General features: G+C 32.7%; 1 protein-coding gene across 3 annotated transcripts; it reads right to left on the bottom strand.

Moving 5' to 3' along the window:
• Positions 1 to 330: 330 nt before the first annotated feature.
• Positions 331 to 7,848, bottom strand: LOC119606347 (angiotensin-converting enzyme). 3 transcript variants are annotated; one of them, XM_037959801.1, is made up of 8 exons: positions 7,686 to 7,848; positions 4,221 to 4,560; positions 3,545 to 4,129; positions 1,782 to 1,940; positions 1,481 to 1,721; positions 838 to 1,422; positions 539 to 782; positions 331 to 468 (listed from the first exon to the last, which is right to left on the bottom strand). In XM_037959801.1, exons 2-8 carry the CDS (start codon positions 4,467 to 4,469, stop codon positions 366 to 368), a joined length of 2,166 nt encoding a protein of 721 aa, XP_037815729.1. In that variant the 5' UTR covers positions 4,470 to 4,560; positions 7,686 to 7,848; the 3' UTR covers positions 331 to 365. The 3 variants fall into 3 exon arrangements, with proteins under 3 accessions (XP_037815729.1, XP_037815730.1, XP_037815731.1); XM_037959802.1 differs by having other exon boundaries at positions 366 to 468; positions 7,606 to 7,837; XM_037959803.1 differs by having other exon boundaries at positions 366 to 468; positions 7,718 to 7,835.
• Positions 7,849 to 13,937: the final 6,089 nt, after the last annotated feature.

Raw genomic sequence — 13,937 nt, 5'->3', positions numbered from 1 at the left:
TTCCGAAAAATGTATTTTATAAGGTGCAATTTGTTGCAAACACTTTTCCCTACTTAAATTGCCCCAATAACAAGTAGTATTTACATTATTCGCCACCAGCTAAGCCAATGTTTTATAAATTGTAGCAAAAGATAAGTCTGCTAAATAACTAAATACTTGAAACTTAATTTTCTTGGAATGTTTTAACCATAACATGTATAAATTTCCTAAAAAGCAACAACGAAGAAAACTTGCAACTTGTGGCTAATAAGTTTAAGTCTGTTACAGGAAATGCAATGACAATTAAGTACAACTTAATATAATTCAATTAATAAATTATTTTTAAATGATAATAATTTGTCACATAAATAAGTGTTAAATGGTACTCACTTTATGTAGGGTATATTAGCGGGTACATGATATTTTGCACCAGGATCGAAATCTTTTTCGGAACGCAAAACTGGAGGTTTAATGCCGCTATATTTTTCTCTGTAAGTGCAAGAAGAAAATAATTTAGTAAAGAGAAAATTTATATAATTTAAGGGTTAAAGTTGAGAACCTTAAATTCCAATAATGACAATTCATACGATGTTTGTTCGCCGCCCCACTAAACACATCATAGCGCCAATTGTCCAAAGACAAGGCAAAGGGCAAAAAGGCCACTTTATCTATGGCCATGGTAAATAGATAATTAATATCATAACTACTCTCATCCACGGAGCGCTGAAGTAAACCCAAAGTTTGGAAATGTTTGGGAGTGGCCACAGATAAACCTATGGCATCCCCGATAGCTTGGTGGAAGGCTGGAAAGATAAACATAAATAAAGTGACCCTTTTAACTATCAAATACAAACTTACCAGGATTTGCTCCATTACGGAAGACCTTGGGTAAATGTCTATATTGCAAAAAGTACTGGATATGAGCCATTTCATGATGCACACTAATCAAACTTTTTTGATTTATATCGGTACACAATTTCACCCGGAAATCATGTCTATTGCAAAAGTCCCAGGCTGAGGGTTCACATAGAATTCTGCGGTTCAAAGGTTGTTCGATAATAGAATTTTGATAAAATTCCGGTCCCACCGCTGACATATTGATGGACGTGAAAAACTCTTCGGCTAATTGGAACATTAGTAATGGGGTATAACCTTGCTCCAGCATACGTGGTGTCACGTCTATCAACTTTTTACCCGGATAAGGTATAACAATATCCAAAACATTGGACCACGATTGAGCATACATATTACCCAATATGTGTGAGGGAATGGGAGCTATACGATTAACTCTTTCGGGACCATAGTATTCACGTAAACGACGTCGTACATAGGCATGTAAAGCCTCATACAAAGGTCTAATTTGTTCCCAAACTATATCGACATCCTGGCGGAAGTTGCCCGATTCATAAGCCAAATACCAATATTCACCACCATTAGTAACATCTGTAATAAATTAAAAATTATAACCAATCCTATATAAGTCCTAAAAATTCGCTCTTACTATTGGAAAAAGCCACTTCATTCATAACATCCACCAACTGTTCATAACCATCTCTCATTTCTCTGCCCGCCTTACGGTGATACTCCACCCAAGTGTGTTGTAATTCATCCCAGTCTCTGGACTTAGACATGATTTCCTTAAGATCGGGTATATAACGTAAATTGCAAAGGAAAGGTTGCTGGTAAGCACAAATACTGGCACCATTGTAAATATACAACATTTCATTGATCAAGCGATTGTACTGAAGATAAACAAATTTAGATTTAATAATGCCTAACGAGTTTATTAAAATTTTACTTACTCTATCTAAAGACTCCAGAGGCAAAGCATTTGGTCCCACTTCTGATTGCAGCATAAGCTGACGATATAATCTGCGATCGAATATTAGTTCTTTGTTAATAAGTCGTGATTGTTGGGCCACCAGACGTTGAAATTCGACATAAAGTTGTTGGGCATTAAGCTGAAAAAGAAAATTGAACAATATTAAGGAGGTAATCCGAAAAGGTAGTTTAATCGAAAGACTACTGTCCAGACTAGATAATATACTGCCCTTCAAAGTAGATGACACTCAAATGAGCAAGAACTGAACTGAACAGAACTAGAACAGAACTAGAACTGAACTAGAACTGAACTAGAACTGAACTAGAACTGAACTAGAACTGAACTAGAACTGAACTAGAACTGAACTAGAACTGAACTAGAACTGAACTAGAACTGAACTAGAACTGAACTAGAACTGAACTAGAACTGAACTAGAACTGAACTAGAACTGAACTAGAACTGAACTAGAACTGAACTAGAACTGAACTAGAACTGAACTAGAACTGAACTAGAACTGAACTAGAACTGAACTAGAACTGAACTAGAACTGAACTAGAACTGAACTAGAACTGAACTAGAACTGAACTAGAACTGAACTAGAACTGAACTAGAACTGAACTAGAACTGAACTGGAACTGAACTAGAACTGAACTAGAACTGAACTAGAACTGAACTAGAACTGAACTAGAACTGAACTAGAACTGAACTAGAACTGAACTAGAACTGAACTAGAACTGAACTAGAACTGAACAGAACTGAACTAGAACTGAACTAGAACTGAACTAGAACTGAACTAGAACTGAACTAGAACTAAACTAGAACTGAACTAGAACTGAACTAGAACTGAACTAGAACTGAACTAGAACTGAACTAGAACTGAACTAGAACTGAACTAGAACTGAACTAGAATTGAACTAGAACTGAACTAGAACTGAACTAGAACTGAACTAGAACTGAACTAGAACTGAACTAGAACTGAACTAGAACTGAACTAGAACTGAACTAGAACTGAACTAGAACTGAACTAGAACTGAACTAGAACTGAACTAGAACTGAACTAGAACTGAACTAGAACTGAACTAGAACTGAACAAGAACTGAACTAGAACTGAACAAGAACTGAACTAGAAGCTGTTTTTATGATCAGCCATGCTTTAGTTCAGTCCACTGCTCCCATCATCATACAAGGTCAATGTTTTCCCAAGTCTTTGCCACAATAAAACCCTATAATCTTTTGCAGACTAAATTGACATTGTTGTGATCGTATAATAGCTAAGACAAATCAAACATCAACATCCATTACATCGGTTAAGACAACAACCCCCTAAAATTAAATATAACCTTCAGACTTGGGAACTTGAGAGAAAAAGTAACAAATCAAAGACAACATACGAATACATGTGACTTTTCGAAATAATTATGGGAATAATTTGAAATAAACAAAAATAAAACTTAAATTGATCTCTAGACATGCAAACGGAAAGACCGACAGACATAGAGAATAAACAAAAAAAAAAATACAAAATGAATCATTTACTTTAAACTTTTACTTGTCTTTCTTTACAATCTAAAAACAATAAATTATATTTTAAACAAATTATTTATGATTAATATGAAATTGTAATTCAAAACTTTTTTATAGAATAAAAACCCCACCCTTTCTAACACGAGAAAAGCATCATTAATGCGATTCATCTAATTATTTATTTAAATTTTAATTAAAATTTCTTCCTCGATTACTCACCGCTTCTGTTTGTGTAAAATCATTAACATTCGTCTCAAAATTCCACTGTGCCGCTACATTGGCTGTACACTCTTGAGCACCCTTTTGATCGGTTTCCACCAGTAAATTGCGCAATTTCTCCAACTCTATTTGATAACGACGATCCTGTTGAAAACGTTGACGTTCTCCGTAACGTTGATTCAAATTGAAACGATCTTGATTACCATCGAAGGGATTTTGGAAACGATTGCGATCATCGGGAAAGAAATTGTTGGGATTATAGGTGGTGGAGGGAAAATTGTTGTTTGGTGGTATGGGAGTGCCATCATTTAGTATGTTATTGGGATAATTATATAGATTGCTATTGATAAGGGGCGGCTGAGGTTGTGGTCTTTGCTGCTGCTGCGGCAATTGTGGTTGTTGTGGTTGATTGTAGTTGTTGCCGTAACGATCACTATAAGTATTTTGATTAAGTTGTTGTTGATTATGATTATTGTACAGATTTTTATCGCTAAAGGGGGAATCTAGACCGAAGCTGTTATTGTATTGTTGATAAGGCAGAGAACGAAGACCATAGCGCATGCGTTCGTCATAGGTTTGACCATTCTGGGAAATAAAGGAAATCATTAAAAAAAATATCGTTCTTCAAAATTTTTTTATTTAGACCTAAATCATGAAATCAAATCAATTCACTTACCCTAAAATCATCCGAACCATCATCTGAATTTTGGTCTTCAGAATAAGGCGGACCAAATCTTTGAGCTCTATCCTTGTCAACCAGAGCTTGAGGCTGTGTTGTTACAGTGTAGGCATTATAATACACATCTGGCTGTGTATTCGTTAAAGGTGGCAAATCGAGTTGAGCTTTGGCCTGAGCTTTTGATATTACCGGATTGTAGAGGCACCACAATACACACAACAGAGTTTTCAAATGTTTATGGAACATTTTTTAGGTTTTGATTTATTTAACGTTTTTCTTAAATGTTAATTTACTTTTCTACTAAATTTAATTTTTTTCTATTTATGACGAAGGTGGTCTAAAATTGTATAAAAATATTTCAAAATGAACAGAACTGTAACAGAACTAAAACAGTCGTCCTGTGGTGTACCTAGTTCCACAAGCAAGTGGAACAACGTAATCTATCATCGTTGTTAACTAATTTTTTATTGAACTGGACAACAAAGGGATACAAGTCATTGCTTACGCGGATGATGTTGTGATACTGGTATCAGGAATGTTCCCAGACGTAAATAGCAATATTATGTCTAATGCTTTGATGCTGCTCTATAATTGGGCCACAGACAGTGGTCTAGGAGTAAACCCAAGCAAGACAAAACTGCTACTCTTCACAACAAAGACCAAGATTCCAAGCTTTAACTTGCCGCGGTTAAAGAACTGCGAAATCCCCTTATGGAACAATGCTAAATATCTAGGAATTATCATGGAAACTCAACATTCACTACAGAGTCAAGAAGACAACGGTCGCCTACTATACCTCTCCTGAGATGTTTGATGGATGAAATGGGGACCTAGTCCCAACATAGTTAAATGGATGTACACAGCTATAGTACGTCATATTCCTACATACGGATCTCTTGTATAGTGGACTACAACTAAGAAGAAGTTTGTTGTACGTAGATCAGCTATACAAAGTTCAGAGATCAGCATGTATTGGATAAAGCGTGCTCTAAGAACTAGTTCTTCAGAAGCTCTGAACACTATATTGAACATTCTACCTATAGGTCTGCCTATAATGGCCATATGTGCTGGAGATCAAGAACATATGGACACGCTAAGATTATAAGCATATTACCTACAATATTTAACCTATCATCCGACTATATTAACCCACATACGGACTTTGATAGAGCTTTGAAAATCAAAGTTCCTTTCAGGAGCGAGGGGTATCCTACCGAGCGAATATACCACCAGAATCTTTACAGATGTTTCTAAAATCAAATATGGTATTGGTTCTGTTGTCTTCTGTAAAGAAGCTGGGGTAAGTATATTTCACCGTCTTCCCAACAACTGTAGTATCTTTCAGGCTGAAATATTTCCGATAATATCAGTCTGTAGGGTACTACATGACCTCAATATTCGCAGCAACATAGGAATTTTTTTCGATAGTCCAGCGGCACTTCTCTCTACATTCTTATACTACCACTTTCCTATTAGACAGACAATGCTAGAAGGATCTGTCAAGGCTGGGTCGCCTGTCTGACATTGCGCTTGTTTGGGTCCCGGCGTATAGGGACTATTATGGAAGGTTCTATCAAGAGCAGTATCTTCAGATTTTTTCTTCAGAAGGCGGAAAATAGGTGGAATAATCTGGACAGATATAAAGGGTACATGTTATTGTGGCCCTCCTCAATGAAAAAACCGGAATAGACGGGATATATCGAGGTTGATAGCAGTAATAACAGGACACTGGATGCTAGGCAATGAACAGTGTCGCAGTTGCAAAGATAGGAAAAAGGAAGAAACGGTCTTCCATCTTCTCTGCTAATGCCCTGCTCTAGCTGTTAAGAGAAAGCGCTTTTTTTTGCAGCTACGTTATATCTAGAACTAGAACTGAAGAAGAACTGAACAAGAACTGAACTAGAACTGAACTAGAACTGAACTAGAACTGAACTAGAACCGAACTTGAACTGAACTAGAACTGAACTAGAACTGAACTAGAACTGAACTAGAACTGAACTAGAACTGAACTAGAACTGAACTAGAACTGAACTAGAACTGAACTAGAACTGAACTAGAACTGAACTAGAACTGAACTAGAACTGAACTAGAACTGAACTAGAACTGAACTAGAACTGAACTAGAACTGAACTAGAACTGAACTAGAACTGAACTAGAACTGAACTAGAACTGAACTAGAACTGAACTAGAACTGAACTAGAACTGAACTAGAACTGAACTAGAACTGAACTAGAACTGAACTAGAACTGAACTAGAACTGAACTAGAACTGAACTAGAACTGAACTAGAACTGAACTAGAACTGAACTAGAACTGAACTAGAACTGAACTAGAACTGAACTAGAACTGAACTAGAACTGAACTAGACTGAACTAGAACTGACTAGAACTGAACTAGAACTGAACTAGAACTGAACTAGAACTGAACTAGAACTAGAACTGAACTAGAACTGAACTGACTAGAACTGAACTAGAACTGAACTAGAACTGAACTAGAACTGAACTAGAAATGAACTAGAACTGAACTCGAACTGAACTAGAACTGAACTAGAACTGAACTAGAACTGAACTAGAACTGAACTAGAACAGAACTAGAACTGAACTGGAACTGAACTGAACTAAAACTGAACTGGAACTGAATTAGAACTGAACTAGAACTAGTACTGTACTAGAAGTGATCTTGATAATCGTAAAATCTTTGTTAATTTTAATAATTTTTTCATTGAAGTCATTAAAATTTTATTAGTTGATATCAATTTGTCGGTGCATTAGCTGCGTTTATTGTTTGTTTCTATAATTTGTTTAAACCTTCAATTCTACCAAATTATTATTATAATTTTTTTTTGTCTCTTGAATTTTCAATTGAAATATTTTTATGAGTTTAAGTACTTTTTTTTCTACTTTGTCAGAAAACCATAAAATTTTCTCAACAATGATGCATTTTTGTAACCTTCACAGTTTATCAAACACACACTAATTTCATAGATATTTTCACAAGTTTTTTTTTCTAAAAATTTTTTAAAAGAAAAATATTTTGGTTAAACAAAGGATTTGTTTGTTAGATCATTTTTGGGGTAATTGAAGATCAAAAACAGAAACTTTCGATGACACAGTTTTAAAGAAATTACTTTCTTTGGAAAGATTTTTAAAAGTATTTAATAAGATTTTTATTTATTTAAAAAATTAGGTGGAATTCCGAGATTATATAGTTAAAACTCTTTCAAATTTGTTAAAAATTTTTTATATTTTTTTTTTTTAATTGCATCAAAGGATTTTGAAAGGATTTAGCAGACATCTTTTTAATATTCAAATTTTTTAAGATTTTTTGTTAAGAATTATTTAATATTTTTTATATTTTTACTAAATAAAATATTTTTCCTTTACTTGTTATTATTCCACTTATATTTATTAATAATATTATAAACTTAATTTCAAGTTCAAGTTTACATATTAATTTATAATACTTTATTTCAATTTTATAGCACAATATTCTCACGATTATTTTTCCTTAATCTTTATTAATAAATTTATTTAAAATCTATTCTAAAGCAACCAGTTTTATTTATATTCTAAACCGAAAAATAAAATAAACTTCAAAACCGTAACGTATTGTAACGCGTCTAAAACACTACTAACTACTTACGATATTTTCAAAACTTTTCTATAAGAATAAAAAAATTTCGTATTTCATTGTTTTATTCAGAAACACAACTACATTAACAAACAACAACAAAAAATAATCACACAAAAACAAAAAAAGATTCAAATTTGTAACGTATATTTAGAAAAAAAAGTAAAATTGAAAATACAATAAGTACTAAATAGTTTTACTACTTTGTGTGACTTTACTTTTAAGTCACACAAAAAAAATAAGTAATATTTCTTTATACATATTCGAAATTAGTTTGTGTGTTAATGTGTTCATATGAGATAATCAAAATTAGCACTTTACTGATAGTAGCAATAGTCATAACAACATACAATCAGTCAGTAACTCGGTTACTAGAGGGAGGTATGTTTTACAAAAATATGTGAACAATGGGAAAAAGTAAAGGTAATTTATGAAGTAAAGATACTCAATTGTAATTTAACTCAAACTAAAAGTAGAGATTAAACAACAAACTATAAACAGAAACGGATCCGAATAACCGATTGAACATATAAATAGTATTCGAATAAAGAATTTAATTGGAACCGTCTTATCCCGAAATAGTCATAATTGAACTAAACTAAAACAGAACTAGAACAGAACTAGAACAGAACTAGAACAGAACAGAACTAGAACAGAACTAGAACAGAACTAGAACAGAACTAGAACATAACTAGAACAGAACTAGAACACAACTAGAACAGAACTAGAACAGAACTAAAACAGAACTAGAACAGAACTAGAACAGAACTAGAACAGAACTAGAACAGAACTAGAACAGAACTAGAACAGAACTAGAACAGAACTAGAACAGAACTAGAACAGAACTAGAACAGAACTAGAACAGAACTAGAACAGAACTAGAACAGAACTAGAACAGAACTAGAACAGAACTAGAACAGAACTAGAACAGAACTAGAACAGAACTAGAACAGAACTAGAACTAGAACAGAACAAGAACAGAACTAGAACAGAACTTGAACTGAATTACTAGACTTTAGACTATATTTTAGACTAGACTTTAAAGTTTAAACCACACTTTGAACTGGACTTTAGACTAAATTTTAGCCTAGACTTTGGACTAGGCTTTACACTAGACTTTAGACTAGACTTTAGACTAAACTTTAGACTAGACATTAGACTAGACTTTGGACTAGATTTTAGACTAGTCTATAGACTAGACTTTAGACTAGACTTTCGACTAGACTTTTGGCTAGACTTTAGACTAGATTTTAGACTAGACTTTAGACTACACTTTAAACTAGACTTTAGACTATATACCAAACTTTACACTAGATTTTAGACAATACTTTAGAATAGACTTTATATTATACTTCAGATTAGACTTTAGACTAGACTTCAGACTATACTTTAGGCTAGTCTTCAGACTTTAAACTGGACTTAAGACTAGACTTTAGACTATATACCAAACTTTAGATTAGATTTTAGAACAGACTTTAGACTAGACTTTAGACTAAACTTTAGACTAGAGTTTAGACTAGACTTTAGACTAGACTTTAGACTAGACTTTAAACTAGACTTTAGACTAGAATTTAGACTAGACTTTAGACTAGACTTTAAACAAGACTTTAAACTGGACTTTAAACTGGTCTTAAGACTAGACTTTAGAGTATATTCCAAGCCTTAGATTAGATTTTAGACTAGACTTTAGACTAAACTTTAGACTAGAGTTTAGACTAGACTTTAGACTAGACTTTAGACTAGACTTTAAACTAGACTTTAGACTAGAATTTAGACTAGACTTTAGATTAGACTTTAGGCTAGACTTTAGACTAGACTTTAGACTAGACTTTAAACTGGACTTTAAACTGGTCTTAAGACTAGACTTTAGAGTATATTCCAAGCTTTAGATTAGATTTTAGACTAAACTTTAAACTAAACTTTAGACTAGAGTTTAGACTAGACTTTAGACTAGACTTTAGACTAGACTTTAGACTAGACTTTAGACTAGACTTTAAACTAGACTTTAGACTAGAATTTAGACTAGACTTTAGATTAGACTTTAGGCTAGACTTTAGACTAGACTTTAGACTAGACTTTAGACTAGACTTTAGACTAGACTTTAGACTAGACTTTAGACTAGACTTTAGACTAGACTTTAGACTAGACTTTAGACTAGACTTTAGACTAGACTTTACACTAGACTTTATACTTCACTTTAAGCTAGACTTTATAATTGACTTTAAACTAGACTAAAGACTAGACTTTAGACTATATACCAAACTTTTGACTAGATTTTAGACTACACTTTAAACTGGACTCTAAACTGAGCTTAGGACTAGACTTTAGACTATATACCAGACTTTAGACTAGATTTTAGGCTAGACTGTAGACTAGATTTTAGGCTAGACTTTAGACTAGATTTTAGACTAGACTTTAGACTAGACCTTAAACAAGACTTTAAACTGGACTTTAAACTGGTCTTAAGACTAGACTTTAGAGTATATTCCAAACTTTAGATTAGATTTTAGACTAGACTTTAGACTAAACTTTAGACTAGAGTTTAGACTAGACTATAGACTAGACTTTAAACTAGACTTTAGACTAGAATTTAGACTAGACTTTAGATTAGACTTTAGGCTAGACTTTAGACTAGACTTTAGACTAGACTTTAGACTAGACTTTAGACTAGAGTTTAGACTAGAGTTTAGACTAGACTTTAGACTAGACTTTAGACTTGACTTTAGACTAGACTTTAGACTAGACTTTAGACTAGACTTTGGACTAGACTTTAGACTAGACTTTAGACTAGACTTTAGACTAGACTTTAGACTAGACTTTAGACTAGACTTTAGACTAGACTTTAGACTAGATTGTAGACTAGACTTTTGACTAGATTTTAGATTAGACTTTAGAATAGACTTTAGACTAGACTTTAGACTAGACTTTAGACTTGACTTTATACTAGACTTTAGGCTACAGTTTAAACTATACCTTAGATTAGACTTTAAACCAGATTTTCGACATAGTTTAAACTAGACTTTAGATTAGACTTTAGACTGGACTTTAGACTAGACTTAAGACTGGACTTTAGACTAGACTTTACTCTAGACTTTAGACTAGACAGGGCTTTAGACTAAACTTTATAAGACTATAAACTTGATTAAACTTTAGACTAGACTTAAACTAGAGTATAGACTAGATTTAGTTCGGACAGACTGGATTAGTCTGGACTTTAGCCTAGACTTTAGACCAGACTTTAGACTAGACTTTAGATTAAACTTAAGATCAAACATTTGACTAGACTAAGGGTGTAATATTGACAATATACAAGGACTAACGTAGGTATAGTCCAAAGTCCAGAATAATCCAGTCTATTCTAGTTAAATCTAGTCTATACTCTAGTTTAAGTCTAGTCTAAAGTTATTGTTTTTGAAAATCTACATAATCAACAAATAGTATGCAAAACAATCTGTATGCTTAAAACAACTAAGAAGCTCACTAGTAGCAAGTAAATATTTGTTACAAATGTTTTAATGATTTTTCCCACAATTACAATTTGTTATAGTTTTTTAAAGCTAAAGTATTCACAAAAGTTATATAAAATCGACTCTGAATTAATTAAACAATTTTTTTCTATAAACTACTGGATATGTTGGGATTTTCCCCCTCATATGAGGGACCCTCTTATACAAGAAAGAAAAAATACATGCTTTAATTTAAATAGGGTCATTATCTAGCTTTGTACAATAAACCGATTTTTTTTTTTTTTTTGGCTCAGAAAAGTCTTAAACTTAAGCAGATGTGAAATATTTGAATCTGATGCCATGCATCACGCACTTTTTGTTAATGGTTTTAATATGCCAATTTTCTGTCATTCCATACAAACGATCAATGACTGAGCGGCTGGCTTAATGTCTGTCTGTATGGGCTTGAGACATAAAACCCGCATTTTATTTAACCTGGTGTAGAAAATGTCTCTCTAATAAAACAAAAGCATTAATAAGTTGGGGTTTAATGTCTCTGTTTGTTTGTGTTTTTGTTATTGTTGTATTGCATGTGTAAATTTAATGATTACTTTGATAGTACTAGAGTTTTTTTTTGCTGGCATTTGCTTGTAAGTATAAATATAGTTATTCGTTCACACAAGCCTAGGTCAACAAAGTTGTTAAAATGTGTAATGGTGTATTGGACTTAAAAATAAACTTTTCATTTCATTTACGAAAAAGTCACTATGAGTTAATTTTTGTTATGTTGTTTTAATTTTAAATAAATATTACTAAAATAGTAGTAAAATTAATTTAATATAAGCTAAGCAGATTGCCATGACTAACCGACAGTGCTAAGGAAGAACGAAATTTTCCGATATTATTTATCAAAATTGTCCCTTAACATAAAAACAAATTAACAATTTTTATAAAAAAAATAATTACTTTTTTAAGTATACATTTTAAAGAAATATATTTCCATTTAAGTTCTACCTCTGTTCTAGTTCAGTTCTAGTTCAGTTCTAGTTCAGTTCTAGTTCAGTTCTAGTTCAGTTCTAGTTCAGTTCTAGTTCAGTTCTAGTTCAGTTCTAGTTCAGTACAGTCTATATTCTAGTCTATAATCTAGTCTACAATCTAGTCTATAGTCTAGTCTATAGTCTAGTCTATAGTCTAGTCTATAGTCTAGTCTATAGTCTAGTCTATAGTCTAGTCTAAAGTCTAGTCTATAGTCTAGTCTAGTCTATAGTCTAGTCTATAGTCTAGTCTATAGTCCTAGTCTATAGTTTGTCTATAGTCTATAGTCACTTCTGTTTGTAGTCTATAGTTAGTACATAGTCTATAGTCTAGTCTATAGTTCTAGGTATATAGTCTAGTCTATAGTCTAGTCTATAGTCTATCTATAGTCTAGTATCTATCTAGTTCTATAGTTCTAGTCTATAGTCTAGCTAGTCTATAGTCTAGCTATTGTCTAGTCTATAGACTAGTTTCTATGTCTAGTCTATAGATCCGTCTAGTCTAGTCTATAGTCTAAGTCAGTCTATAGTCTAGTATATAGTTCTAGTCTATAGTCTAGTCTATAGTCTAGTCTATAGTCCTAGTCTATATTCTAGTTTATAGTCTAGTCTTAGTCTAGTCTATAGTCTTAGTCTATAGTCTATGTCTATAGTAGTCTATAGTCTAGTTATAGTCTAGTCTATAGTCTAGTCTATAGTCTAGGTCTATAGTCTAGTCTATAGTCTAGTCTATAGTCTAGTCTATAGTCTAGTCTATAGTCTAGTCTAGTCTAGTCTATAGTCTAGTCTATAGTCTAGTCTATAGTCTAGTCTATAGTCTAGTCTATAGTCTAGTCTATAGTCTAGTCTATAGTCTAGTCTATAGTCTAGTCTATAGTCTAGTCTATAGTCTAGTCTATAGTCTAGTCTATAGTCTAGTCTATAGTCTAGTCTATAGTCTAGTATATAGTCTAGTCTATAGTCTAGTTTATAGTCTAGTCAATAGTCTAGTCAATAGGCTAGTTTATAGTCTAGTCAATAGTCTAGTCATTCTATAGTCTAGTATATAGTCTAGTCTGTAGTCTAGTCAATAGTCTAGTTTATAGTCTAGTATATAGTCTAGTATATAGTCTAGTATATAGTCTAGTCTATAGTCTAGTCAATAGTCTAGTGTATAGTCTAGTCTATAGTCTAGTATATAGTCTATAGTCTAGTCTATAGTCTAGTATATAGTCTATAGTCTAGTCTATAGTCTAGTATATAGTCTAGTCTATAGTCTAGTCTATAGTCTTGTCTATAGTCTAGTCTATAGTTTAGTCTAGTCTATAGTCTAGTCTAGTCTATAGTCTAGCCTATAGTCTAGTCTATAGTCTAGCCTATAGTCTAGTCTATAGTCTAGTCTATAGTCTAGTCTATAGTCAAGTCTATAGTCTAGTCTATAGTCTAGTCTATAGTCTAGTCTATAGTCTAGTCTAAAGTCTAGTCTATAGTCTAGTCTATAGTCTAGTCTATAGTCTAGTCCATAGTCTAGTATATAGTCTAGTCTATAGTCTAGTCTATAGTCTAGTCTATAGTCTAGTCTATAGTCTAGTCTATTGTCTAGTCTATAGTCTAGTTTATAGCCTA

This window comes from Lucilia sericata, unplaced genomic scaffold (assembly GCF_015586225.1).
Source record: "Lucilia sericata isolate MDLA Ls3-8-SP2 unplaced genomic scaffold, ASM1558622v1 Contig000573F_arrow, whole genome shotgun sequence".
NCBI classification, from domain to species: Eukaryota; Metazoa; Arthropoda; class Insecta; order Diptera; family Calliphoridae; genus Lucilia; species Lucilia sericata.
Note: the sequence above shows the minus strand (reverse complement) of the source record. Positions and strands in the feature narration are given on the sequence as shown.